We start from the raw sequence: 27129 nt of genomic DNA on the forward strand, positions 1-27129 counted from the left end.
TTAAAAAATGTTTAACAAAAATAAAAATAAATTTATAGAATCTGTCAATTCATGATATTCATGACGTAATGTTTTCTACGGAAAGACCCCGGTTTTTGCCAGTAATGGCAAATTTTATACAACTTTTGTCCACAGATCTGTAGACCTCCTGGAAATTTTTCTCAGGTTGACCCCCAGGAAAAGTTCATCCACCCCCCCCCCTAGCCCGAAGGGCTAGATTTGCGGCTTTTATCGAAAAGTGAAGCCTAGGTTTGGAAGGATTTCCTACCAAAATCACGTGACTAAAATATGCAATTTCACCGGTTTGAGAGATGTGAAATAGCGTTTGCCGCCTACTTTTTTTGATCTCGCGCTCCGAAAACAATTAAAATGCTAGATCCTATCCATCGGCACGAAATTTAAAAAGTCAAATTTTTGCTTCACTTTTTTTTGCTGGAGAAAGCTTAAAGTTGCCTATCTAGCCCTTCGGGCTTTACAGATATCTGTGCTTTTGTCTAGTTTAAATTTGCCACTACTGGCAAAAACCGGGGTATTTCCGTAGAAAACATTACGTTATGAATATCATGAATTTAAAGATAGTTTAAGTAAATTCTCTCACTAACCTTTTAAAACCTTTTATCATTCATATCATTGATATTCCCCGAAATTCTCGTCAGACAAGCCACTAATTGATTATTGATAAAGTCATATTCTTATTATTAAATAATTAAAATTTGAATAAATCTAAATCTTAATTTTTCTAATATTTTGTGAAATTAAATATTTATGAATGAAATCCATGGTGTAATTGTTTACCTAGAGACATTAAGCCCTCCCGCCGAATGAAAAATGTCTTCCTAAGCACTTGTTTTGTTATTAGGTAATTTCGAAACAAATGTTGCGATTCTCTTGTTTTTCAATTACATGCCTCAAATGGTTTGGAAAAAAATTAGGACGCGCTATAATAAACCAAAAATGCGCAATTTCGCTTTCCTAAGTACCTAAAACAGTTTTACTATATGTATCAGGGGGGGGGGTCCATGTACAAAACAGCGGCATGTATCAGTACTTTGTAGCAAATTTCGATTTTAAACAACCACCCACCCCTATAGTACAAAATGTACAAAATACTATCCAGCAAACTCCAAAAAACAGGCCCAACACCTCCTATATTTTACAATATACTATCCAGTACTATCCAGCAAACTCCCAAATACACCCTGACACCCCCTGTATATAATACAATATACTATCAAGCAAACTGCCAAATATACCCCAGCACCCCCTTACATAGTACAATATACTATCCAGAAAACTACCAAATATACCCCTACACCCCTTCATAAAATAAAAATTTTAAGCCAAAAAACTTGAAACTTTGGGGCTTTTATTCTTCCCATGAAAAAATTTTCAAAAAATGTTCTCGAAAATTGACAAAAACAATTGAGAATTTAAAAAAATTTTCGACAAAAATCTAAAATAAATCACAATTTGATTTGATTTTGGCTTTTAGTACACAAATACTAAGCAGAAAATCCGAAATTTGACCCTGACACCCCCTGTATAATACACGTATACTAAACAGCAAATCAGAAATTTGACCCTGACACCCCCATGTATAGTACACAAGTACTATACAGCAAAATTTTTTTGAAAACACCCACCCACCCCATGATACATGCTGCTTTTTTGTACATGGACCCCCCCCCCTGTATGTATTTTTGTAAAGATTGGGCTGTTCCATTAAAAAACCTTACAGGCCCCCGGGTGGACGAACCTTTTCAGTCAAAAAAAAAATCATTAGAAATGTATGAATACCCCCTGGAAAATGAGAAAATTTGCAAGAATACCCTTGGAAAAACTATTTTAGTATACCTTAAATATATACGTATACCTCATCTTTTACATACCTTAAAGTGGACGAACTAAAATAAGTCAGTTGGATTTGGGAAGAGAGAGAATTCTTTATGTACCAATTTTAAGCCTATGAAATACATGAATGAAAACTTTTCAAATGAAATTGAATAAAAAACAACACTTACTGCAGCGTCCTCTACCATACACATCTCACTAAAAAACAAAAAATTTAGAACGTTGAAAAAAATAATACAACTCTCGATAATGCCCTTATAGAGACGTGATATTTTACATTTACAGTCCCCATATGTTATCTGGAACACAGGAGAAGAGAAATTGGGCCATTCCATTTTATAAGCACACATGGGGGGGGGTGGATGAACTTTTCCTGGGGGTCAACCTGAGAAAAATTTCCAGGAGGTCTAAGGAAGCGTTTTTTCATATTTCCAAGGGTTAAAAAGCTATTCTTAAACTTCCAGGGGGTAAACGACTGATATTAGTTAGTCCACTCTTACTTTAAAAGATGAAAACGTAAAATGTAGAAGCAGCAAATTTGTAAAACATAAAAAATGAAGCGACTGCTTAGGTATCCAATTTTTCAATTTTAGCCATTTTTTTTTTTTTTTTTTTTTTTTTTTTTTTATATTATTACTGCGGTATTATTATGCAGTCTCATAGGAATATATTTTTTTATTATTGTATCTAGGGAATTTCGATCGAATAGAATTTTTATGATATTTTATTGTACATAGTTATAGCTTTTAAATTGTTTTCATTATTTACGTTTTTGTGAAATTTCTAGCTTCCATATAAAAAGGATATCATTTTTTGTTGAGCTATATGCTGATGAAGTCACGAAAGATGACGAAAATTTCTACCTAAGCAGTCGCTTCATTTTTTATGTTTTAAAAGATGAAAATAACTTTTCCAGGGTCTGTTTTGCAAATTTTGCTATTTTCCAAGGGGTATCCACACATTTCCAAGAAATTTGTTTTGACTGGAAAAGGTTCGTCCACCCCCTGTATGAAATTTTTTTGGAACAGCCCATTATGGATAGCAGTTTCTCAAGATCATCCACATATTTAAAAGATTGAAATAACGATATTATTTATTAGATCTGTTCAGCAGGTTATCAAAATTCGTATATAAGCGTTTCTTTGATGCAATTTCTTTTTTTTTTTGAGAGACTATTGTTAGCTCAAAATTAACAGATTTTATGACCCTTTGAGAGAGTCGATTTTTGATATTTTGTTGTTTGTACCCCTTTCAGAGACTTTCGAGGGTTTAAAAAAGGGACCCTTATGACTCACATATACCCGACACCCATTTGCCAAAGTACCCCTCCCCGGGAAATTCATTCAAAAGTGTTTCGTACACAATACCTTTCCAGCTTTGATTTGGAATTGATTTTAACGGATGACTTCAAAAATTACGAGGTCCGCGTTGTTAGATGTCCCCGAAATAAAAATATCATGATAAAGATATAATTTCAACGTTGGTATTAAGGCTGGTCTCCACTTGCGCGCGCTGCGATCGCACTTTATCTAGCAAAGCTTCCACGCTATTGGTCAATAGAAAAATGAAGCAATTCCATTGGCGCGATCTGAAGTAACGGTTGAAAAAAGTAGAAATGTATTCAACTTTTTCGGGCGCGCACTACATTTTTATGACGTAATCTTTTTTCCAAGCAAAAAGGGTTGAAGCCAAACGGTGCGATCGCAGCGCGCGCGAGTGGAGATGGGCCTTTACTAACATTTCGGCATACAGTCCAAGTACATTCATAACTTACTGATAAAGGTTTTCTAGTCGATCCCATTCTTCGTTTTGACGTAAGTAAAAAGCGTAATGCGAGAATGCTGACGTCTGTTTACGTAACTCACGGATGAAGAGACCTAACAATAAAAGATAAATACAAATAGAGAATCACACTATGGACAAAGTTTTGTGTAACCGATACACATTTTTTTATGAGAACATCCAAAACTTTTAAAGCCTTCGGATGTACTTAACTTTTTGAGTTTTATACCTAAAAATTTTCTCAACGTGTTCTTATTTTCATCATGTTGTGAGTATTTTTGTAGGATTTCCGGGTGTTTTAGAGCGCGCAAAGCCTGAAAATGTTTTAGATTATTTATAATTATTTGGCCATCGAAGCCTTATATTGTTGTATAGTTCTTTCTGATAAAAAGTCTTTCGATTATCTAACTGTACTAACCAAGATAAGCCTGACCAAGACACGAAGATTTTTAACCCGATTTAAAACAGATCCAAGCCAAAGTAACGAAAAGATATCCAAGGAAAATGATTAAAGTGCAAGCCAAAATAAATGGTCTTGCATTTATGATACACGTTTTTTTATAAGAACATCTTTTTGAAGCCTTCTTAACTTTTTGAGTTTTAACCCTAAAAATGTTCTTGACATGTTCTTATATTCGCCATTTTTTGAGTATTTTTGTCCATTTTCCTATAAAGAAATTGTTTTAGAGTCCACGAAGCCTTAAAATGTTCTTAACTTGTTCTTCCCCATCGAAGCCTTGTGTTCTTATATAGTTTGTTCTTATATTACAAAAAACGTATGCGATTCCTTACAAACACGCTTAGTGGACAATGTTATGAGACGATTCAAACACTTACTCGGTTTCAAAGTCTTGGCCAGAAATAATACAACCTAAAAACAAACATATAATTAAGTGTAAAATAAAAAGTAACAAATTGATAAAACAAATATAAAGCGAGTGTTTATGTTGAAATTATCGTCATTTTTACATGGATTCATCAGCATTATAATAAAAAAATATTACCGATTTCGAATTAGGCAAAAATAAAAAAATGTAGTGTTTCCGGAATGCGGGTGAAGGAAAAAAGCTCTGATGCAGCCGTCCGGGAAAATATTTTTTTTGTTCCTATTTTTAACGAACAAAACTTGATTTAAAAGCGGGAATATCTAACGAAACAACGTTTGATAGCTTGAACAATCAACTTGATTTTCTTTATGATGAACCCATAGTCTGCAGCCGGGTCAGAAAAACAATTTTTTTCAATCGACCGGTTTCCGGAAACACTACATATTTTTATTTTTGCCTTAGGTTAATGAAATTTGTAGCCCTGATTGAAAGGTTTTAGCTCTGATTATGGGCAAGAGGCTAATATTGTCAGACTTTTTTAAGTTTTTAAGCTTTGATCGTCGAAATTGACAGACATAAATGTTGTTTTAAGGTCACTTTCCATAGAGCACGAGAAACGATCGCTTTTTTTAAATCAAAGCTTCTACGCTATTGGTTAAAAGTTATTAAAATAATTTTCACTGCACCGCAGAGACTCAAAGAAATCTCCCTCACATGAAATAGAATTTTGACGGTAAATTTTTTGGTTTGTCTCTCTAATAATGCTGTGTCCTGAGAAAAGATTTTCATCGTAAATAATTTAATCCTTTCGCGGGCAAAAACTTTCGCGTTTTTTCGCGTTTTTGGCATTTTTCGCGAAAGTTTCTGCCAGGTAAGAAATTTTAAAACAAGAAATTCGCGAAAGTTAGTTTCGCAAAAAATGAAATTTTCCTAAAAATCACGACGAAAGTTTTTTCAGTTTTCAGTTTTAAAAGCCAAAGAGAGTCGATATTATCGATATTATCGCAGTGACTAGGATTCGGAATGGGAGGAAGAAGTGCAAATAGTTTATTTTTCATTTATTAGCATATAACATATAACTCAGCATACAGTTGACGCTCTCTAATTCGACGTTCTACTATTCGATATGCTCTATTATTCGATAATATTGAAAGTCCCTGTTAACAAGAAACTCTTATAAACGACGCTCTACTATTCGATACGCTCCCTTATTCGATGAAAATCAGATTCCCCTGAAAATCGAATTAGAGAGCGTCAACTGTATAACTCTTCCGATTGAAGTAAAAAATGAGATTTGAAATAATTTTTTTTCACTTTCTCTAGCCACTCGCGAAAGTTATTGCTACTAAAATTGAACATTCACAAAAAAACGCGAAAATTTCTTCCGTAAATTTTCTTCAAAAATCCGCGAAATTTCACAATTTTTTGGTCTCGCGAAAGTTTCTGCCCTTTCGAGGGGACTAAAAAGGCCGACCGCGCCGCTAAGGGTTGATATCTATTGAGAATTAAGCTCATTTTCTCGTTTTTCGACATTTGGAGTTCGGGCGAGAAAGTCGATTTTGGGCCATCTCTTAAATTTAATCGGATATTTCAATTTAGCTCGGGTTTATAGACCTCCAGTCATAAGTCTCATGATAAAACTCAGAGTTAAAACTCTACCCTTCCAACCTACTTTAGAGCACTTACAAATCGATTGTGGTTTCAAAACTTCCCGGTGAATTTCCCTTTTTTTCTCAAATATTACGACTATGATTGTAGGTGTATACTGATGCAACATTGGAAATAAATTATTGTAAACCCCTCAAATTAGTTTATAAAATAATATTTCCCTTCCTAAGGAGGGTTCTCAGTTTACGCTTAGACAGTACAGTCGCTTAGTATTTTTTTGAAAGCGAGGCTAAAACACAGACGTCATGAAAAAAAATTAACAAAATTATGAAAAAACCAATGACAACGAGAGAGGTTTTTTTTCACATAAAAAAGTTGACGTCAAATAAGACACGTAACGTCAAAAAGATTTTTAAGAAACGAAACTGCCACATCCATGAATAAAAATACAGGGATGTAAATCAAAAGATCACACGGCAGCAGGATTATAACAACTAGAAGGAGAACATAAGGAAGGTCATAGGTTTAGTATCAGTTACAGAAACATCCCAATAACAAACAAATGTACAGACTTTTGCAAAACAATAACAATATGGAGGGAGACGAAGCCGTCCGTATTGACCAATCAAATGCCACCGCTAATGAGGCTGAAGGAGCGGAGAGTTCTTCTAATTCCGCTTTAGATGCGTTCGAAAAGAAATATGCTCACATGGAAACACAGTATGCTAGAGCTCAAGAGGTTTGTATTTAACGAAACGGGGTACAAAAGGATACTATCTTTTAGCAGTCACACTTGACTATATAACTTGCGTCTATTGTATTGAGATGCCTTGGAGTTTTTACAAGATGCTTAACTAATAGGTTATTTTTAAACAATAGGGATGACGCGTTCTTTAGAAAAAGTAATAAAATCGTTTGTCTCAACATTTAACGACCAACAGAGTCATCAAAGAACTTGTAAAAACTCCAGCTTGACCCATTGTATTTACTGAATTTGTTAACTGCAACTTTTAATTTTATGCCAACAGTATTCTCGCTAAGTATAGCGTATTATGTAACAAAATATTCTACGTAGTAGTTACTGTGTATTGTATACGTGTGAGCAGTTATGGCACCTTTTTGGTGTATAACTAAGGGTTACAGTCCCGTAAAGGATTATACATCAGTAAAAGTTTCATATCGCTGTAGCGGATTTTTTTTTTCGTTTACGGACGAAATCCTATGTCAGCGGGCGAAGACCTTTAAAACCTTAACGCAGCGATTTCCAGCGAACGAAGACATTTGAAAATGTAAATGTGACTCTAGCAGGCAAATATGTTAGCCGTTTGGAAATCAAACTATGATGTTGGAGATTTTAGTACTAACATCACCTTGTTGGGCTACTATTTAATTGATGAGCGTTTATTTTATAATCTAGCAACTAGCATATTACAAGAAAGAGAATAAGGCACAAGTGCTTTTGAAACGAGAAACGAAGAAAGAATTACAGGAGGCTCTCCGACAAAAAGATGTGCAAATCAAAGAGAAGGAACGAAAATTGCAAGAATTACACTTGTTCTTGGAAAGACACGAGAAGAAAGTAAAGGTATGTAAAGAAATTGTACATGAATTAACGCATCGAAACACCCCTATCTCACAGCCCCGGTGAAACTTTTTCCCACGGCGGGGAAAAAATTTCTATCGGAATGCCGAAGGTGATAGGAATTATATAGTCCCAAACTAAAAAAAATCCATTGGGAATGGTTTTGGTTGGAGTGCATATTTTTACAATTAATTTCAAATTGGGATAGTTGAAAGTCGATTTCCTAGTGGGGCTTAAGTTGTAGGCATTTTTTCCACATGGAATGAAACCGATGGGCGGGGGTTCCACCGGGTCGGTGACACAGGAGTGTATCAAAACACTAGCGTATGACTCACTTCTAGCCAAGCAACCTATGCGCCGTGACCCATCCATTTCCGTATAGGTAACCAAGGTTTTCGTAGATGGCAGTTAACTTTGGCCAACCAATACCATGGGAATCGGGCCACTCAGACTAAGGATGCTGTCGGATAATTTAATATGTTATAACACAGTTGAAAGAATGGGATTGATAGCCTACTGCTAACTAAACCAAATCAATGGATATGTATATGAGATTCCAACCACAGGTTGTTGATGTGAATTCCGAGCCAAAATTCCGGCGTTCAGAACGGCCTTATAGTTTCAGTATTTGGTTAGTATGTTTAATTGATATTTTTGAAATATGATGCCAATGACACCAAAATAATAAACTCTGATTTGGTTTGAATTCTCCTTTAGAAATACATCAACAAAAAGAAGATAGAGGTGTCCACACTCAATAACGAAATTAAAGAAAAGGACCAAACCATCAATATACAGGTAAATAAGACATTTTCTTTACGGCTTTCAGTGCTAACTTCAAAGACTGAAAAAAATGACAAATTTTGGAGCTAACTTGAGCATTAAAATGTTTTTGAGATGAAGATATGACATATAAACACTAGCCTTTTAAATACTCTACAATAAAATATGGTTGTGTCTTGCCAGAGCAATGAAGTTACCTGGTGAGGTTATCTAGATTCTTAAAAGATCCAGGCTTACAATTGATAATTGCATACTTTTTGATTTTATAGGCTATCGAGATTAACATTAAATCAGAAGATATCGAGAAAGCCAACGAAAAGATTCACGCTTTTCAACAACAAATCGATGGCAAAGACTGTAATCTGGTGAGGATCTGTTCTGACTTTGATTCGAGTAAATCTGACTCTAACCGAATTCCATCTTTATTACAGGATTTTTTCTAAAATTCGAAATAATTCATGGTCCAAATCAGTGGGAAACCCTCTTCATAATACTTTTTATCATTATAAGTTCCTTGTAATTCGCACACATTAAAAACTCGAGTCAACGATGTTTTAAGCTTCTGGACTGTCTTAGTAAAGAAATTTTACTAAACTTACACTAAATAGGTGACTTATGCTTGTTCATTTTGTGCCATAACTCTCAATGATATATTTGAATTCACGTAAATAGTTTCTTTATATACTTATAAGCATTTCATTTCTTAGGTTGAGCTCGAAGAAGAGACGACTAAACAAAAAGAGAAAATTTCAGAACTGGAAGAAAATGTTCGACAGCTTGAATTCGAAAAGGTAAAACTTTAGTAGGTCAATCTATTCCATGGTTAAGTAGCTAAGGATTCGAGAATACCAAAAAGAAGATAGATGAGGCCTTGAAAATGGGACTTGTACATCAAAGTCAATAATTCTCCATTTTTCTCTCCAAGCCACTAAATCATGATCCAAATTAATAAACAACATCAAGATTTTGATTTTAATAAACAAAGCTTTTCGAATCTTCACTAGCTCATCATCAGGTTGAAAAAAAAAGATTCTCCGGCTTGTCGTTTTATCTTAGGTAATTTAAAACTGCAGTGAGAAAAAGCCAGTTTTCCTATAGTTGTTGAACCAACTTGCATAAACCAATACTTCCTATAAAGTGCATTTCTGAGGACATCGAAATCCGGTTCCAGTCCTTATTCGAACAGAAGGGGACTTGGTAGAATGTATTCTCGTTAATTATCATTCTATATTCATTCACGCTTTACAATTACAGTATACCTTGTGTCTAAAAACAGTTTCAAAACTTACAATACACGGGTTGAAAAATTATATCGGTGCAGTCAAAACATGTGATTACTCGAAAAAGTTCACGTGGTTTTATTCCCATGTTACTTGATGCTTTACAACTTACAGCTGATAACGTCTTTATAAGTGTCAATAAATTCGAACCAATTAGAAATAAAAGTCATGCAACAAGCACTTAAAAATTTCGAGTAAAAAAGTGATTTGTCCTTAGACTTTAATTTTGCAACCTGTGTATTTTGATACTGTTAAATGCCGTGTTTCAGTTGTAAAAATTTCTTTAATGTAGGTCACCCTTGAGAACGATCTCAAGACTTTTGAGAACTCAAAGAAATCGAAACGTCGAGTGCGATGGTATCAATGCGTCATGTTCCCACGACGCCGGCAACGACAACGAAACACCAGTGACGAGGGCAGCAGTAGTCAACATTGATAAAATACCGTGATGTATTTTATGAACAAAATACTTAGAATTTAAAATGTTTTTAACAATCCCACTCTAATATATGAAATACATTGAACCCATGAACTTAAACTACAAAATTAATTTTCATTTTTTCTCCCAGAATCTTTCTAAAATGTCTTACATGGTGCCGGAATAATAAAGATGTATTAGCATAACTACTCACCAAAAACAACTACGGTAGCTACTACTTTGGTGTGGTAAAAAGGGTAGTGTTAAAATTGTTATCTAAAAAACATTAAAACTACACATCGTTCATGCATCATTCCTTATTCAGCCTTATTATCATAACCCGTGAGATTCGAAACAAAGCCGACTTACATTAATGATAGCATTTCCGTCATTGGTTCGCACAGTGCTGGACAACAGTTCTTGCTTCTGGTTCAATGCTTTGTACCCTTCCAAGAAATAATCCTAGCACGCGAAAGAAAGACAACACTAATTATAGGAAAAACCTCATTAAGAATAGATTCATAACACTGCGAAAAATTGTGTCAACAGAAAAATTGTCTCTGCGACAGAAAATAAATTGAGATTATTACTTGGTACCAGGAGATTTAGTATTTCTAATTATGTAGCTCTAAATACAGTAGAGTCTCCCTTAACTCGAGCCCCTTTAACGCGAGGCCCTTTAACACGAACAAGTTTTCTTATCCCATCAGTTAACAATGCCTTATAAAGCTTACTCCATATCTCAAATTTCCTTATCTCAAACAAATTTGAATTCTCCGTGGGTATTCGAGTCATAGAGACTTCACTGTAGCTACACTCATCAAAACATAATCTAAGTCTTTTAGTTGTGAGTAAAGAACTTGGATAAAGTATCAAGGACTTACTTTACCAGTGACCATGCGATGAACCGTTTCACGAACAGGTGGACTTTTCCATTTCTCAGATTTCATGTTCTATGGAGAAAAGTCTAATTTGAAAATTAAGAGCTTCATAAGGTAAACTTAGAAGGATTTCGCAGCCCCAGTTATAAATAGCCCCGCATACATCAACTTTTTCATTTAAATAAAGCAATCAATCCCCCTTTCCATTTGGGTTGACAACAAAACGTTGAGAATATGAGGGTATTACGAGGGTTAAATAAGAAGAAACGCGTTTTCGACTCTCTCTAATTCGAGTTCGAACAAGGGAATCTTACTTGTTCGAATAACTGAGAGATTCGAAAGAGGAGCCTTCGGGTCGCCTCCGACTGCGGTCGCAGACTTACTTACTAAAAGGGTTTCTCCCTGGCGGGAACTAAGATTAAGTTTGAATTATAGAACGATTCGAATAAATGTCGAACGTGCTAACCGCACTGGCTCAACTTCAGTATCTTTGAAATCATTCGTAGGCCTAATTGTAAACTTAATGGCTTAAGAAAAATTACAGCATTTTGGGTTTTAGCCTCGTTTTGGCGAAAAACTCGTCCCTAGGCCCCATAAATCAAAATTTTGAAAAAATGAAAAAAACACCCCCAGGGATTTGCCCAAGGATAAAGTGTGCAAAATTTCAACCCAATCGGACCAATTTTGAAGTCTCAAGCCTGCCCCAAAGTTTCAGCCTCATTTTGGCGAAAAACTCGTCCCCAGGCCCCAAAAATCATAATTTTGAAAAAATAAAAAAAACACCCCAAGGGATTTGCCCAAGGATCAAGTGTGCAAAATTTCAGCCCAATCGGACCATTTTTGAAGTCTCCAACCTGCCCCAAAGTTTAAGCCTCGTTTTGGCGAAAAACTCGTCGTAAGGCCCCAAAAATTAAAATTTTGAAAAAATGAAAAAAACACCCCCAGGGATTTGCCCAAGGATCAAGTGTGCAAAATTTCAGCCCAATCGGACCATTTTTGAAGTCTCCAGCCTGCCCCAAAGTTTTAGCCTCGTTTTGGCGAAAAACTCGTCCCCAGGCCCCAAAAATTAAAATTTTGAAAAAATGAAAAAAACACCCCAGGGATTTGCCCAAGGATCAAGTGTGAAAAATTTCAGCCCAATCGGACCATTTTTGAAGTCTCCAGCCTTCCCCAAAGTTTTGGTGACACACAGACACACAGACACACAGACATTCTCAGATTCTAACTCAACTGAAGTTGAGAATAGAAGTTCGAATAAGCGAGAGTCGACTGTTTGTAAACCTCGATTGTTCGTTTAGCATTTCTCAACTCTTCACTGATCCTTTGAAATTCGACTGCTGACACCTGGGGTTTGTTGTGTACGTCTATAAAATAAACAAACATGTAGTAAAAACTTGAAGTGCTCGATCACAATGGACTATTCCGTTTTATGATTATACAGGGGGTCGGAGAACATTTCCAGGGGGTAATCCGAGAAGAATTTCCAGGGGGTCTAAAGAAGTGTTTTTTCATTTTTCCAGGGGGTAAAATTTATTCTTGAATTTCCAGGGAGTGAACAATTGATTTTAGTTTGTCCACCCTCACCTTAAAACATGAAAATAATTTTTTCCAAGGGTTCTTTTGCAAATTTTGCCATTTTCCAGGGGTTATCTACACTTTTCCAAGAAATTTGTTTTCACTTGAAAAGGTTCGTCCACCCCCATGTATGGAAATTTTATGGAACAGCCCAATAAGATCTGCAAAATTTGAAATGGACGATCAAAAAAAGGAAGCTTACTTTTGATTAAAATTGTTACTCGTTGTTTACACATATGAAAAAAGTAATTTGCTACTAAATTAGTAAATTATACAGATAAATTACTTTAGAAAATGGTATGATATGCCTCCAAAGAGATTGGCTTTTAAAGTGGAACAAGGTTTCAATATTAAATGAAAAATCTAAAAATTTGGAAAACCATACGATCATCGAGTCCCATGTAAGATGATTCTTTGGAAATGTTACTGTGTGAACGTTTGCCATCTAGGTGGAGAAATTGGAGGTTAATAATCAAGGTCTATTAGTATATTTTGAAAATATTAAGGTTGGACTTTAATAGAGTTGAATTATAAAGCCGTCTCGACGAGGTTGGGAAAAACATTTCGAGTGTGCGTCTTTTCACTGCCGACTATGCATGTAGGTTATTGAAAAAAGCATATTAGCTTTTCTGTAATTCAAATGTGTCCACCGGGACTAAATCTAATTCGCGGATGATAGCTGTGAAATCTGCACAATTTATCCCAACACAAAATTATCCCCATGAAAGTAGGATATAATTAGTAGCCTCGGCCAGATGAACTCTTATGATATTAATCGCACGATGAGTCATTTTTTCTTATTTGGCACGCCCTCAAAGAGAGCAATTAATCGTTAATTGCATCCTGTAGAGAGCAATTAATCGTTAATCACACTCTCCAATGCCGCGCCAATGTTTACAAAATTGATTTTAATGTTTTTTTCTTACATTTTTTTTGCATCGAACGTTTTAATTGCATTCGAAATTTATTTTGTGAGAAAGAAAATCAATAAACAACAATAAAAGAAAGTCATAAAGGGAAGAAGAAAATATAAAACTCTCAGTGTAATTTCTGTAATTTACTTTCCTAACTGTGAAAAAGTAGTGAAAGTCATTGTGCGATTAGCTCGTAATCACATAATAACTCGTACAATTCGAAAATTGCACTCGTGATTTTTTTGTTTCGAATTTTCCTCGTCCTTTCGGACTTGGAAAATTAATAACAAAAAAAATCACTCGTGCAATTATATTCGAATTGCACTCGTTATCATGTGATTACATATACATATTTTTTTTAATGGAGAAAAAAACACACGAACCAGGGTAGTCTGCATCTAGAGCATTTAATAAATCAGCTGTGTTGTATTTGGGAGGTGGTCGTTGCTGTTTCTTGTTGTTACTGTAAGCTGAAAAGAAAAGTATTAAACGCTATTTTTATAAGAACAATTTTATAAGGACACGAGGCTCAATTTTGTTAAAAAACATAAGAACAAAATCCCTATCCAAGTCTTAGGTTTTGAAGAATGTTGATTTTAAGGCCTATTTTAAGTCAAAAGGTGATTAAAGCTGAATAAAGTAGGCTTGAACCTGAAAATAACGAACAGTCGAGCCTCACAGCCAGAGTTACTGGTTCTTATGGGGAAAAAACGTGAAGGCTGAAATGACAATATTATAATGATCTGTAGATAAAAAGTTCTCTGGGTAAAAATCAGGTACACGGTTACTGATCCAAAAAACTTTTACACATTGACTATCTCGCAAAATAAACGCTTGTTAGATAATCTAAGCATTACCAACAACAGCCCTCGACCCAATAAGCATAAATATGGTATAATACCAGGGATGGCCAAAGCAAATTATTTCAGAAAATGAGCTGAAATGCTACCCTAGCCTTGACCCGAAAATTGGAGCTGAGAATAACAGAAATGTAGTAAAAAGATCAATTTCAATTTCAAGAAGATATTTTGCTACCGATCAAGATAAGCAAGAATTTCATTTTTATTGCCATAGTCATATCTTACCAGCTGATCCACGAACACTCATTGAAATTGATGAAAAATCATCATTAACATCTTCATCATGTAACATGTTTGCAGCTGCCAGTGATGTTTTCATGAAATCTCTTGCTTCACTACCTCTCGGTGATGTTCCAGTGTTACCAAAGATGACTGACTTCTCAAAATTCCTGGATGCTTCATCCTCGTTAAAGTCGAATGGATTAGCCATGTTGATTTTTCTTTAGATTTTATCTGGAAAATGAAAAGCTGTACAGTTGACTTCTCTATTTCGATCTTCAAGGGATCAAAGATTTTTTTCGAATTAAAGGAAGATTCGAATTACAGAGAGTAATTTAAACCAAAATAATTTAGTTCGAAATGTGTAGAAAGATTCGATTAATAGAGGTTCGAATTAGAAAGGGTTAACTGTATTTAAATAATTTTAAGAGTTTTCGTAGCTTCTGAAATCATCTTAAGAGGAAAATACTCTCTAACACCTTTTTGTTTCTTCACTTTTAGACCAGCGTCCGAGATTCAAAAAAGGCCTTAAAAATGGTTTTCGTAGGGCACCCCTTAGATCAGGGCAAATTTTTGATATTATGCTCCTAATAAGGTGTAGAATTGACAAAAAAAATTTGCCCTTCGAATCTCCTGCAGTTTTCGAGTGAATCGATTTTTAGTTAATCGATAGAACTTATCAAGGGTCCCCCCTTTACTAACGGTTTTTTCGAAGTCTGAAAACCAAATATCTGAGGATACCAACGGATTCAGCGTGAAAAGTAGATAAAGAAAATGATGTTATTTGTTAAGTTTCGACCACCTGGTGCCGAGAAATGGCATTTTTAAGGCGAAAAATCGATGTTTTTGGCGTTTTCCGATGACGTCAGCATTTTCCCAGGAGAATTTTCAGAAAAAAACATTCCCACAACTGGATAGCCCTGAATTAGTAGTATCCAAAAATGGTATGGTTTGTCACCTTTCAATGTATAGATCTCGAGATAATTCATTTTAAGGTGGATAAATATGCTGAAAAACTGCTGACTCAGCAAAAAATATCGATAATTTTCAATATTTAAACCAAAATATCGCGAGATTTAGACATCGAAAGTTAACAAACCATACCATTTTTGGATACTACTAATTCAGGGCTATCCAGTTGTGGGAATGTTTTTTTCTGAAAATTTTCCTAGGAAAATGCTGACGTCATCGGAAAACGCCAAAAACATCGATTTTTCGCCTTAAAAATGCCATTTCTCGGCACCAGGTGGTCGAAACTTAACAAATAACCCCATTTTCTTTATCTACTTTTCACGCTGAATCCGTTAGTATCCTCAGATATTTGGTTTTCAGACTTCGAAAAAACCGTTAGTAAAGGGGGGGGACCCTTGATAAGTTCTATCGATTAACTAAAAATCGATTCACTCGAAAACTGCAGGAGATTCGAAGGGCAAATTTTTTTTTTCAATTCTACACCCTATTAGGAGCATAATATCAAAAATTTGCCCTGATCTAAGGGGTGCCCTACGAAGTGACACAATTTACTACCTCGGCCGCTGGTCTATTTTATAGATGTAGAATTTCAAATAGCTCGAATTTTAAATAGCTAAAAGCTTGTCCTCGACCCCTAAAACCAAGGCCCAAAGAAAAAATCCCTGGAATTGTGGTCCAAAAGTTTAACAAAAATTAAATTAAAAGCTGCGTGATTTCCCAACTGGAGTTTCAAGGGAGCTGAAAATCTAACTTCAAATTTATTGATAGTAAATATTGATACTCACAATTTTCTTCAAACCACAATCAGTTTCTCATAAATATTACATTTATTTTTGTTTGTTTGTATGATATGTTCTTTGTTTTTTTTTGCATTAACACTGTCATAAAAAAAAAAAAAAATTATCAAAATAGTATTTAAAGGGATATACAACAACAAGAACAAGAATGACAAAACAGGTATTGGATTTTGCACGCAAAGGCTTTCACAAAAAAATGATACTATCATGAAGGTGGCACGAGTTGTATAACAAATATCAGAAATGATGCTGTCCAATAAAAAAGGAAAATGAGTCTTGTTTACCAATTTTCAAAGTTAATCTTACATTCGACGTTTATAAACTCATAGAAAAAAAATAGATATGACCCTTAATAAAAATACCAAAAAATATAAAAGGAATTCATAGTAACAAAGCGCTATATAAAAGCGAGGATCTCCTAAGGCGAGACCAATTTAATTTGTTGCTCTACAGGCCCAACCGACCCTATTTTTGCTGATATTGAAAAAATAATAATATTGAATTTCCACTACAGTTAATCTTGCACACTGGTTTTTCGAAAGATTAAAAACAGTTGAAAAGCTGAAAATTTCTACCACAGACTTTCGCAAGCATAAAATTACAAATCCCAAGCACTTCAAATGAAAATATGAATTTCATCAAAAGAAGGGTTAAACTTTTGAACAACTGAAGAAAATGATCTGACACTTTGCCGACCCTCAATTACAAAAAATATATTTTTATTTTGTCGAGCGACCGACCCATATTATCCCGATAATCTGCCCGTAGAACAACAAATTAAATTGGTCTCGCCTAAATGAAGTAATGTTAAACATTATAATGATAATATTTTAATATTAAACTTTTTAAATAGATTATTATTTATATTTACATGATTATCAAAAAAGGAAAACTTCTTAGTATAAAAATAATTCAAACTTAATTAATATAATTTCAAATAATTTTCGTTCAGTATATTATCACTTTGCAAAATAGAAATGCTCGGAGTTTTGAAAAAATGTAATCAACTGAAAAAAGAATTAATGATGGATGGGAGCCCGGTTACTTGCAAGCTAAAACCTACATTCGCAATCGCTTTGCATTGTGGTTAGCTAAAAAAAAATATTTTTCTCTCTCAAGAAATTTCAAAACGGTAAGAACCCAAAAAATTAATTCATTATACAGAATCAGTAGATAAATCTAAGTCTGCAATATCTTTGAGGACGGGAGGTACAGGTAGATGTGTGTACATCACTGCCGCACCAAGATGAGAACGTCGCAAAGAAGCAGGTTTCTTAGCTATCCATTCATCTTTCTCTGGTGAGTACTGTTCAACACTATTAAGGCTTCCACTCCCGTCATTTCCACCAATAGCAAATAGATTTTTGCTATCAGTAACAAGCATGTGAGTCATTCGAACACTTAACATTGAGTTGATGGTTGTCCACTCATCATTCTGAATGTCATATTTCTCACACGAGTGATTGATTAATGTTCCATCAGTCCCTCCTGTGTGATAAGAAATCGAAAAATCAAAAAAACCCTCAACGGCTATTCCTGAGGAAGGGGTGCGCTATGTCACGCTCACAGGGACCTAGGCGACCCATGCACCGTTTAGCACTCGTAATAGACGCAATTCAATCTCTTATCCTGGTTGACAATTTCTTGGAATGGCCCTCAAATTTAATGAACAGCCTCTAGGGTGGATCAATCTTCAAACTGTTGTATTATTGGAGCAACTATCTAACGTATGATCTATTACTAGAAATTGATTTGGGAGTCAAACATTCTGGCAATCCCATGATAACTTTATTTATTCAGTACAAATTTTGTACCCAATACGTATATATAACTAAAAATTGAAGCCAACTTTATCCACTTCACACTGATTGGATACGGTGTAGAACACTGTTTTATCATTAATTGATCCGCATAATTGAAATAAAAATTATCCCGTTGAGCGATAGATAGAGACATGGTACTATTTCGAATAAACACCTCCTTCGGACTTCGCGAAGACTTTGATTCAAAGTAGACTATCCTATAGTCTAAGACAAATAATAAAGAATAACCTCAACCACGCAAATTAGCAGTCGGGCGGTAATTTTGTCCGTAAATAGTCGGATGGGCTCAATGTCTTGTGAATGTAAACACAGACTCTATTTTTCGCCGCGCAACATATTACGTTTTATAATATACAATTATGTTATATCGTGATATCATAATAATATATTACACGGACGATAGCATCGTCTAAATTGGGATGGGCTGGAGTTTTTACAACAGACTTCACTAATTGGTTATTTAAAGTAATAGAGATGACGCGTTCTTTAGAAAAAGTAACAAAATTGTTTTATTACAGGTTAACGACCAACCAAATCAAACGAGAGCTTGTAAAAACTCCAGCTTGTCCCTCTAAATTCGAAGTAATCAGACCTGATCACCATTAAGAGAAATGAGGTACAAAAATAAATGATAAAAAAATACCTGTGACATAAAACATCCCGTTTAAGACACAACTCCCTGCACTGCTTCTGTTGTAAGCCATATTTGCGCGTTTGGTCCAAATGTTTGATACTGGATCGTAAGTTTCACAAGATTTCAAGTGTTCGTTCCCATCATAACCACCTGCCACTATCAAGAACTCATTGATGACACCTACTGAAATATAGCGCCTGAAATACAAAATTGAAGATCATGATTGGTATTTTTTGTGGTTTCGTCTTTAAAGATAATAAACAACAATGGGCCATTCCATTTTATATCAATACATGGGGTGGACGAACATTTCTAGAGGGTAATCTGAGTAAAGTTTCTAGGGGTATTTTTTCATTTTTCCAAAGGGGCACAAAGTTATTAGTTAGTTCTAACATTTCCAGGGGTTAAAAGACTGATTTTAGTTCGTCCACCCTCACTTTAAGGTATGAAAAAAAGTTTTTCCAAGGGTATTATATTATTGCAAATTTGGCCATTTTCCAGGGAGTATCCACACATTTTCAATAATTTTCTTTTGACTTGAAAAGATTCATCCACCTCCTTGTTCAAAAAGGCTTTTAATGGAACAGCCCAATATAAAGTCTTTTAGCAACAATTCTGTCAAGATAAAATTTTGTCATGATAATTCTATCATTAGTAATTTTCCAACTCAAGTGTCAAGGCTCTATAAATAAAGGTATTAAAGTGAACGTAAATGTCAATGTATATTTGTGTCAAAAATTAAAGGTGAACATTGAACCTGATAAAGACAACCGTCGAAACGTCGTACACACTATTGTCTTTTTAAAGGTATTAAAAAATACAACAGAAAGTTTTGACAAAATAAATACCAGAAAACAATATGATAGTATAATAGACAAAAAATATGATGGATAACTCATTTATTTAGGTTTTAAAACAGAGGGACCATTATAAAAGCTTCACAGGTTTTAAGCAATATCCAGTCCAGGGAGTTCGCGATTTCCAAAGAATAAAAATTATAGCGACGATGGTTGTAAATGATTATCGTTATGAACTCCTTACCTTTTATGATGCATCATAGCAACAGACATCCATTGGTTTGATAGTGGATCAAATCTTTCCATACTTTTTAAACAAGACGAGCCATCAAAACCACCAATGGCGTATAACAAATTATGCAAGACTGCAACACCAAGACAACTACGCTGTGTTCCCATTTGTAGTCCACTAGACCATTGTTTAGTATTACCATTACACACTTCAACAGAAGCTAGGTCTTGACTTCCATCAAACCCACCGACAACATATAATTTATCATAAACAACTCCAATTCCGACTCTTGATCGTCGCATTGTCATTGGTTGAATAGAATACCATCGTTCTGTGTTAGGGCAATAAATCTCACAATCGGAATGATAAGAAAATAAACTTTGACCACCAACAACGAAAAATAAAGGCTCAGTTCCTTCAGAGCAGCGATATTTAGTTCGTTTCTTTTGTAGATACCTTCTCATTTCTGGCATCAAATGATACTTCATTGCTTCAATTAATAAGTCTTTACATTTTGAATCCTGTTTGATCAACTCTTCAGGCTCAACAGTAAGCATCAAGAAATCCCGTCTTAGTAGAGGTAATCTCACACAATTCATTAGATCGTGTAAATACTTTTTCCGATTCCCACTATCTGATTTGATCCACCTTATGACAGCATTGTAAGCATCTTCCTCTTCTCCAATCATTAGAGTGTCACTTGATAAGAAAAACTTCATTCTCTCAAATGATAATGTTAAAAATTCTTCCATGCATACAATTTGTAAGAAATTTTGCATGACATAAGTTGCAGTATGGTTCACAAGTTGTTGACAACTGTGATCTTCAGCAAACATAAGAATTCCCAAAGCATTACAAGGGTCAAGCTGCTGTTGAAGAAAATTACAGCAAGCATCTGTGACAGTGTCTAATTGAAATAATTTAGATGCTGGTAATAATCTCTGTACATTTTCATTGACAATTTCAATTTTTGAAGTGTAAATAAAATCCAACAAAATAGAGATTGACATAGGATCAGCTTCATGTAATTCAACCAGCTCAGCTGTTCCTTCTCGTAACCCTGACGTGAACATTGCTTGGAAATAATTACTTGCACTGGACAAAACAACTTTGTGTACATGAAAAAGCTCTTCTTTGACCTTGATGGTGACATCACATAAAGTTCCATTTTGACGATATTTGTTTAAATTTTTGAAGGAATTTGTAGGATGGAGTTGGCATTCAAAATTATATAAAGGATTTCTATCCTCTTCTCCATCTTTATTGCTACTTTCTGACATCTTTATATGAAATGAATCTAATATATAACAAGAGACCAAAATAACCAGTTGCCGTCAATGAGGAGACTAAAATATTGAGCATGAATCTTGTCAACTAATTCAGAAATATAAACGAATTTATGTATCTAGAGATGTATAAACTTTCAATATACATCTTACAAAGGAAATCTGAACATGTGCTATTATTCACAATGGAACTGACAAATCCTGAATCAAAAGTAATACTGTACTGACCTACATTTAAAAAATGTCAGATGAGATGGGGTTTTAATAATTAATAATTGGTCATTTTTGAAGTAATAAAAATTACGCCTTCTTTAGAAACTTAATAAAATTGTTTTATTACTGGTTAACGACCAACCAAATCAAAAAAGATCTTGTAAAAACTCCATCTTGTCCCAAAAATGTGAAAGACAAGGACATGCCCTTAAGACAATACCAAGGCAATTACACACCAGCTGACAATCTAGACAAGAAAGTAAATGCAATATTCCATTATTCATTCATAAATCCAAAATAAGGATATTCGAACATGTTTGATGAGAGAATAGAGTATTATAAATTGTGTACGAAATTCCAAGATAAACAAGCTACATGCTGCATGGACCAAAATATCTAATGAAAGCAATTTTGAAAAAAGGCCGGAAACTGAAAGTCACATTTTGAGGATTACTACTCTCGGGTACCTAATAGCCGTCCCCCCCCGCTAATTAATTTTTCGAAAATTTTCCACCCAGGACATTCTTATTCCAACCCCCCCGCTTATTAATTTTTGGAAAAATATTTTTGAAAGTTCCCTCTTTTGTCCTTTTTCTGCTGTATTAGCCTCCTTTTCAAAAATTTTCCACCCAGGACATTTTTATTCCAACCCCCCCGCTTATTAAGTTTTTCGATTTTTTCCAACCCCCCCGCTTATTCCAAACCCCCCGGCTATTAGGTACCCGAGAGTATTTCGTATCATTCCAAAAATACCAAGTCAATCCCTAATTAAATGCTCATTATCCCTAAATGACAAAAGAGAGTTTTCTCCAAATACAAAAATCTGATTTTTATTGTCAAATTTTTTTTTTCAGTTACTTTTTAGAGAACCTTGCCCTCTGTCTTTAGGCAAAAAATCAGAAAAAACTAATGGAGCAATTTAAGCAAAACATCAATAACACCCCATTTTAGGGAAGTTTTGGCCAAAATTTGCTTTATAAACAATTTTTTATTTGCAAAATAGGAGTTCAACAGATAAAAAACATTACCATTTTAACATGTGCAAAGTATTAGAAAAATAAGGTTTAGATAGGCCATGATGGCCAATGGTAATTAAATTTAAGTGTGCTAAAACCTACAATAAACTATTGCAAGGACTCTTAAAACAAAATATCTAACAAGATGACTACACGTTTTTCTTTAAGAAACACACTTTTAAGAAACATGAGGCTCAGAATGCCCAAAAACTAAGAAACATCTAAGAAACATGCCGAGGCTGAGAATGAGAAAATAAAATTTTTTAATTTCGGTTTTTTTAAGAACCTTTCAATCAAAACATATGTTTTTTTTCTTTGCATGAAAATAATCTGATTATGTCAAGCTTAGAAACATGTAAGTTAAACATTTAAGGCTCAAAAGCCCAATTTCTTAAGAAACATTGAGGCTGTTTGTGCAAGGCTGAAAGCCACATGAATATGGTTCATCCTATAAAAAGAAGCTCATTCTATGCAACGACCTAATAAAATAGATAGACCAGTATCCTATTGAAATGATCCGCGTAAGAATGATAAAAAATTTAATGATTTTTTGCATCATTAAAATGTCATTCCGCGTGCAAAAGCATATTTTTAAGATTAGCTATTGGTTGATATTGATCACATGACCTAAATTTTGTGAATATGTTCTTAATTTCAAGTCAAACTTTTAGGCTTAAAAATTAGTAAACATTGTTAAAATTATAACATTTGTATTTGGATAGTGTTTGTGTTTTCTATCTTAAGAACGCACCATGAACGCACGTTTATTTTCTTAGTTAGAGTCTTTCAAAAATGTTTATGTTCTTAAAGAAAATGCGATGAAAAGCGCGACAGTGTTGTCGAAAAATATTGAAAAATATCTTGTGAGAAAGATGATTAAAAATGCGATCTGACGTAAGCAAAAAAAATCGAAAATTATGTTTATGGTCAGTAGAAATTCGATATAATTGATTTTACACCATTTAGAGATGCTTGTAAAAAGTCTAATTTCTTTGTAATATGACTTACGCGGACTGCGGAAAGACGGCAAGATGAAAGAATACAAAATGAATAGAAAACAAAAGATTTCTAAGAGCCATTGTATGAAGTTCTTGGTCTATCTATTTTATTAAGTCGTTGTTCTATGGTGGCCTATCTTGAAGTGAAGGTGGTTGAACAAAATGTTTTTGGCATATTGATGTAACTGATAGATGCTTTGAGTAAGCATCCCGTCAGCACCTTGAACTGACTACCCAATTCCCCTCACATTACATGGGTTGACCCGGGAGAAGGTTTGTTCACTTGCCAAGTGAACCGTTGTGAGTGGGAATCGAACCTTGGTCGCCTGTACAGGAATCAAGGTTGATGTCCACTATACTAGTGCCTTGCAACACGGGCGGCTGTAAAATCTCACCCTTCATACATTTGTTTCAATCCATGATCCGTAGCTTAGGTTTCTTCTAATCTTCAATTTACTGAAGAAAGCCGGAATTTGATGCGAGAGTTAGATTGTCGACAAAGTGCCGAAGAAAATCATTGAATAAAAGAAAACATAGAAAAGTTTCATTTTTAATTGCATTAATCAAAATGGGGGATTTGGAAAATTTTCTATGTTTTAGTTTTTTGCACAAACCTCTGTAACTATGGGCAAGCACCCTGTTGCTATGATGTTGGCTTGAAATCGAAAATGAAACCACTCAAAGCGAAAGTAAAATCGGCACCCATACTCGAAATCCCGTAATCTTGATATACAAGTTTAAGGGGCCATTGACTTTCGAATTTTTTAATGGTAATTGGCGTTAAGGCTCTGACTCCTCCCCCCTCGACCTTAACGGCCATCAAATTCTCTAAAGTTAAAAAATTGTCAAAAAAGGATGAAACTCTAAATTTTCTCCTTCACTTTCATTGTTGTTTCGTCTTTAATTTCGCTACGGCTTCGCTCAGTTTACATTTTAAAAATTTAACGGAGATAATTTCTAAACTTTTTTCCGAAAGTTGCGCGAATTAATATCTCCATAATCATAATCAAAAGAATAGCGGCATTTCAAAGAAAAAAGACCGACCCTCTGCGAAATTCAAGGGCCGCGCGGACCGTCTAAACAAAAGGAACACGAGACATAAACATTGGGTCGTTTGTTTTGGTTAAAATTATTCTAAAAAATAATGAAGTGAATACTTTAGGTATGCGACTTTAGCAGATCTTACCTTAGTTGATAAAAGGAGGAAAAGAAATATGGAAAGTAACATTTGTATGGAATAAACGGAGGCTTGGAAAACACGACTTAAAAAACACGAGTTAAAAAACACGAGTTACAAAAAACACGAGTTACTTTAAATGTGACGTCATCAATGGGAAATTATGACGTCACAATTTATGGTGCACCATAATCTTACGAGTTAATTAACTCGTCAATTTATGGTGCACCCTAATCTTACGAGTTAATTAACTTGTCAATTTATGGTGCACCTTAAACTGATGAGTTAATTGACTCGTCAATTTATGGTGCACCTTAATCTTACGAGTTAATTAACTCGTCAATTTATGGTGCACCTTAAATTGACGAGATTCTATTGCGTTCGACAATCGAATTTCAATCGGTCGATTGCGTTGGATTCGACCCCCTCCCCCCCTTAACGGCCAAATGCCGTTAGAAAATTCCAAATCGAAAATTGATGGCCCTTAAGTCTTTACTGACAAGTCTCACTTATTTATATTTTCAAAACTATCTTATATTTTATTTTACAATTTTAAAAGGTCCACATCAGTATTTTACTGCATTGTATATGGTTTACAAAACTTAGATCTTCTTTTACCAAATAAATTAATAATAATAATAATAATAATGGTCATTCATTTGAGGGCTATGCATGTTTGCCTCCACTGACAGTTAGTCACACTAGGAAATTAAGCTTTCAGAAAAAACAACATCAGTCATCTGCAGGATACATTTCAACAACAAGGATGAGAGTTACCTGAATCAAGTTTGCAAGACAATATTAATTAAAATAGGCTGTGGCCAGTGGATTGTTAATGTTTCAAAAATAAAGAAAAAATTCAAAAATGTCTGGGACCAACTTTTGGATATGTTTCTTACTCAATTTGAGGGTGCTGATTCGGAATTTGAATGTTACCAAGCTTGAAAACCCGCAGTTTTTGTGTAATTTGCGATTTTTTGCGATTTCAGGCAAAATTGTAAGCCCTGAAAATTTGTGATTTTTGGGGGGTGTTCAAAATCAAAAAAGACCTATACCGCATGATAGAGCTCTTACTACTGAGCAAAAAAATGTATTAAATCAAAGTCTCAACTTTCCTAGATCAAAAGTTATGGGCGTTTTTGTGGTAAAAAGGTGCTATAATTTTGCATAAATTATGCAGATTGCAGGGATCCCACGCCTGAATATCTAAATTTTAGGACAAATTTTAGGAGGATTTTGGTCATATTTTAGGATAATTTTAAATTTTTTAGGAGGATTTTAGGAAAATTTAAGAAATAAATTTCTAAAATTGACCTGAAGTCAGCAATCAGAAAAATGTTCTACCGAGAAAAAATCACCCACAGGAAGACTGAAATAATGTAACAAAAATAAAACTACTTTATGTAGTTAGTTTATATATATTATTCGTTCCTGTTCGTTCTAAAAGAAATTCTCTCATTATAGCTAAATCACCAGTCATACTTACTGCTAACTTAGAAGATCAAAAATATTAAAAAAAGGCATCTTGAATTAGAAAAACTGGGGACAAATTTGAAATGTAATCTGAGGAACATAGACTGATTTTATTCAAAGTAACCAGGGGGGGGTCAAGCAGTTATTACAAGACATCATGCTGGTTAGTACCGTGGTGGTATACCTACAAAATTTTCAAAAATCAGTTAGTACTTGATGGTACTAAGTGACTGCTAGGGTGGTGTCAAATAAAAAATCTAGGAAAACAGTTAGTACAAATGAATACTAAGTGCTACTTTTTTACCTTTTCTAGAAAAATATTAAAAATAAATACTAAAAGCAATCAGGGAAATCCCCCTCCATAAGAGAAATCAAACAACCTAAGACATTTAAAGGGATAATCCAATACTACGCAAATCAAAATATTATGGTCACGTGTCTGGAATTTGATTGGTCGAGCGCGATAAAAGTTTACAATTTGATTGGTCGAACGGGATTTTCACTTTCGTTTTCGTAATCTAAACAAACCGAAAAATACTTTGCGACATAAAAAAGTTCGAAGTTGGGAGGGGAATGAAAAATCTTTCGTGTAATTTCTTCTGTCTTGTATCATACTTTATATATGAAGGAAATTTTCTGTTTTGTTATGCCAAAATTGATTCACAAATGTAAATACTACACAAGAGTTTTTCTATATACAAAGAGATTGTGAGATGAGAAGATATAAACAGTTATTTTTTGTTTTCCTGTGTTCTTTGTGTTTCATCAAGAGCAGATGAACAAAATAACAAATAGTAAATAAAGCATAAAACATTTTTTGAAAAAAATAACATCACATTACAAAATTCCTGTATATACATTTGGATTTTAAAACTATATAAAGTATTTACAAATTCTTTATGGCTTCACTTTTATCAAGAGTGATGCAAAAGTATTTGAATAATAATATGACCTCCTCTTTGAAGTTGCATTCCAAAATATTTCTTTCCATTCAAAAAAAAATTCTCAATTAAAGCACCCTCAGAATTTTTCACACAGTAGCACTTCATAGGGAAAAAAGTTGCCTAGTAAATAAAATTTTATCAAAACTGTTGGTGAAAAAATACTTCCTTTTTTTAGCAGGAAATGTCA

At 34.3% G+C, this 27129-nt stretch overlaps 3 protein-coding genes across 4 annotated transcripts in view; 1 reads left to right on the forward strand and 2 right to left on the reverse strand.

The window, feature by feature from the left end:
* Positions 1 to 16432, reverse strand: part of LOC136807215 (spermatogenesis-defective protein 39 homolog) — a 56142-nt gene extending 39710 nt beyond the window's left edge. The window contains exons 1-10 of one of the 2 annotated variants that reach the window (XM_067063810.1): positions 16338 to 16432; positions 14587 to 14814; positions 13885 to 13971; positions 12973 to 13032; positions 12294 to 12376; positions 11016 to 11084; positions 10501 to 10593; positions 4471 to 4504; positions 3626 to 3728; positions 2022 to 2049 (exon numbers count right to left, since the gene is read on the reverse strand). In XM_067063810.1, coding sequence (XP_066919911.1) covers positions 2022 to 2049; positions 3626 to 3728; positions 4471 to 4504; positions 10501 to 10593; positions 11016 to 11084; positions 12294 to 12376; positions 12973 to 13032; positions 13885 to 13971; positions 14587 to 14791 — 762 coding nt within the window. In that variant the 5' untranslated portion in view covers positions 14792 to 14814; positions 16338 to 16432. The remainder of the gene's footprint in view (positions 1 to 2021; positions 2050 to 3625; positions 3729 to 4470; positions 4505 to 10500; positions 10594 to 11015; positions 11085 to 12293; positions 12377 to 12972; positions 13033 to 13884; positions 13972 to 14586; positions 14815 to 16337) is intronic. The other variant, XM_067063811.1, reaches the window with a different exon arrangement.
* Positions 6529 to 10238, forward strand: LOC136807315 (golgin subfamily A member 6-like protein 22). Its single transcript, XM_067063922.1, has 6 exons — positions 6529 to 6807; positions 7486 to 7653; positions 8368 to 8448; positions 8703 to 8798; positions 9141 to 9224; positions 10006 to 10238. Exons 1-6 carry the CDS (start codon positions 6631 to 6633, stop codon positions 10147 to 10149), a joined length of 750 nt encoding a protein of 249 aa, XP_066920023.1. The 5' UTR covers positions 6529 to 6630; the 3' UTR covers positions 10150 to 10238.
* Positions 16433 to 16606: 174 nt separating the features above from the next.
* On the reverse strand, positions 16607 to 21784 carry LOC136807217 (kelch-like protein 17). The gene is made up of 3 exons (XM_067063812.1): positions 19848 to 21784; positions 18816 to 19003; positions 16607 to 17837 (listed from the first exon to the last, which is right to left on the reverse strand). Exons 1-3 carry the CDS (start codon positions 21113 to 21115, stop codon positions 17506 to 17508), a joined length of 1788 nt encoding a protein of 595 aa, XP_066919913.1. The 5' UTR covers positions 21116 to 21784; the 3' UTR covers positions 16607 to 17505.
* Positions 21785 to 27129: the final 5345 nt, after the last annotated feature.

The sequence above is a fragment of the Clytia hemisphaerica genome, unplaced genomic scaffold (assembly GCF_902728285.1).
Source record: "Clytia hemisphaerica strain Z4C2 unplaced genomic scaffold, Clytia hemisphaerica genome assembly, whole genome shotgun sequence".
Taxonomy (NCBI): Eukaryota; Metazoa; Cnidaria; class Hydrozoa; order Leptothecata; family Clytiidae; genus Clytia; species Clytia hemisphaerica.

Excerpts from the sequence above, each read along its gene's own strand:
- LOC136807315 (XM_067063922.1), top strand. The coding sequence starts at position 6,631 with ATGTACAGACTTTTGCAAAACAATAACAATATGGAGGGAGACGAAGCC. Across the intron at positions 6,808-7,485 it reads AGTATGCTAGAGCTCAAGAG|CAACTAGCATATTACAAGAA; the intron begins GTTTGTATTTAA and ends TTTATAATCTAG. Across the intron at positions 8,449-8,702 it reads ACCAAACCATCAATATACAG|GCTATCGAGATTAACATTAA; the intron begins GTAAATAAGACA and ends TTGATTTTATAG.
- LOC136807217 (XM_067063812.1), bottom strand. The coding sequence starts at position 21,115 with ATGTCAGAAAGTAGCAATAAAGATGGAGAAGAGGATAGAAATCCTTTA. Across the intron at positions 19,004-19,847 it reads GCTATGATGCATCATAAAAG|GCGCTATATTTCAGTAGGTG; the intron begins GTAAGGAGTTCA and ends TTTGTATTTCAG. Across the intron at positions 17,838-18,815 it reads CGGGATGTTTTATGTCACAG|GAGGGACTGATGGAACATTA; the intron begins GTATTTTTTTAT and ends CTTATCACACAG.